At 56.7% G+C, this 764-nt stretch overlaps 1 protein-coding gene across 1 annotated transcript in view; it reads left to right on the forward strand.

The window, feature by feature from the left end:
- Positions 1-701, forward strand: part of LOC108776361 (uncharacterized) — a 5,108-nt gene extending 4,407 nt beyond the window's left edge. Inside the window, exon 2 of the mRNA XM_018542959.1 lies at positions 18-701. Coding sequence (XP_018398461.1) covers positions 18-701 — 684 coding nt within the window. The remainder of the gene's footprint in view (positions 1-17) is intronic.
- The last annotated feature ends 63 nt before the right edge of the window (positions 702-764 follow it).

Consider the following 764-nt stretch of genomic DNA (forward strand, 5'->3'; position numbering starts at 1 on the left):
GAATTCGCGGTGCGCAGAGAACGAGGACCGACATTCTGAACGTCAGGGACAAGCCGGTCTTCGACGATCGCATCGTCAAGATCGAGACTCACGCGTACAGACCGTTCGCCAACACGACGTTCGGACACAACGACGAGATACGAATACCCATACAGCAGCAGGATCTGTACACGCTGCCGTACGAGAGTTTTCTGTACGTCGAGGGACGTTTGACGAAGACCGCGGAGGCACCGAACGCCGACGTCGCGCTGGGAAACAATTGCGTCGCGTTCATGTTCGACGAGATTCGCTACGAACTCGACGGCGTGGAGATCGATCGCAACAGAAACGTGGGCGTAACCAGCACGATCAAGAACTACGCGACGGTGACGTCCGACAGGAGCGTGATTCTGCGAAACGCCGGCTGGGACGCGCAGACCACCGCTGACGGATACTTTAATTTCTGCGTACCGCTCAACGTACTGCTCGGATTCTGCGAGGATTACAGACGCGTGGTGATCAACGCTCTTCACGAGTTGATTCTGATACGAGCGCGCAACGACGAGAATTGCCTGATGGGAAATTCGGCGGTGGTGCCGAAACTCGAACTGTTCAAGATACAATGGCGAATGCCGCACGTGGTGCTGAGCGACGTGAACAAGCTGTCGATGCTGCGAGACCTGGAGAGCGGACGATACCTGAGCATGGCTTTTCGCTCGTGAGATCTGTACGAGTACCCGCTGTTGCAGGCCACGACCAAGCACTCGTGGGCCATCAAGACGGCT

The sequence above is a fragment of the Cyphomyrmex costatus genome, unplaced genomic scaffold (genome assembly GCF_001594065.2).
Source record: "Cyphomyrmex costatus isolate MS0001 unplaced genomic scaffold, Ccosl1.0 scaffold3577, whole genome shotgun sequence".
NCBI classification, from domain to species: domain Eukaryota; kingdom Metazoa; phylum Arthropoda; class Insecta; order Hymenoptera; family Formicidae; genus Cyphomyrmex; species Cyphomyrmex costatus.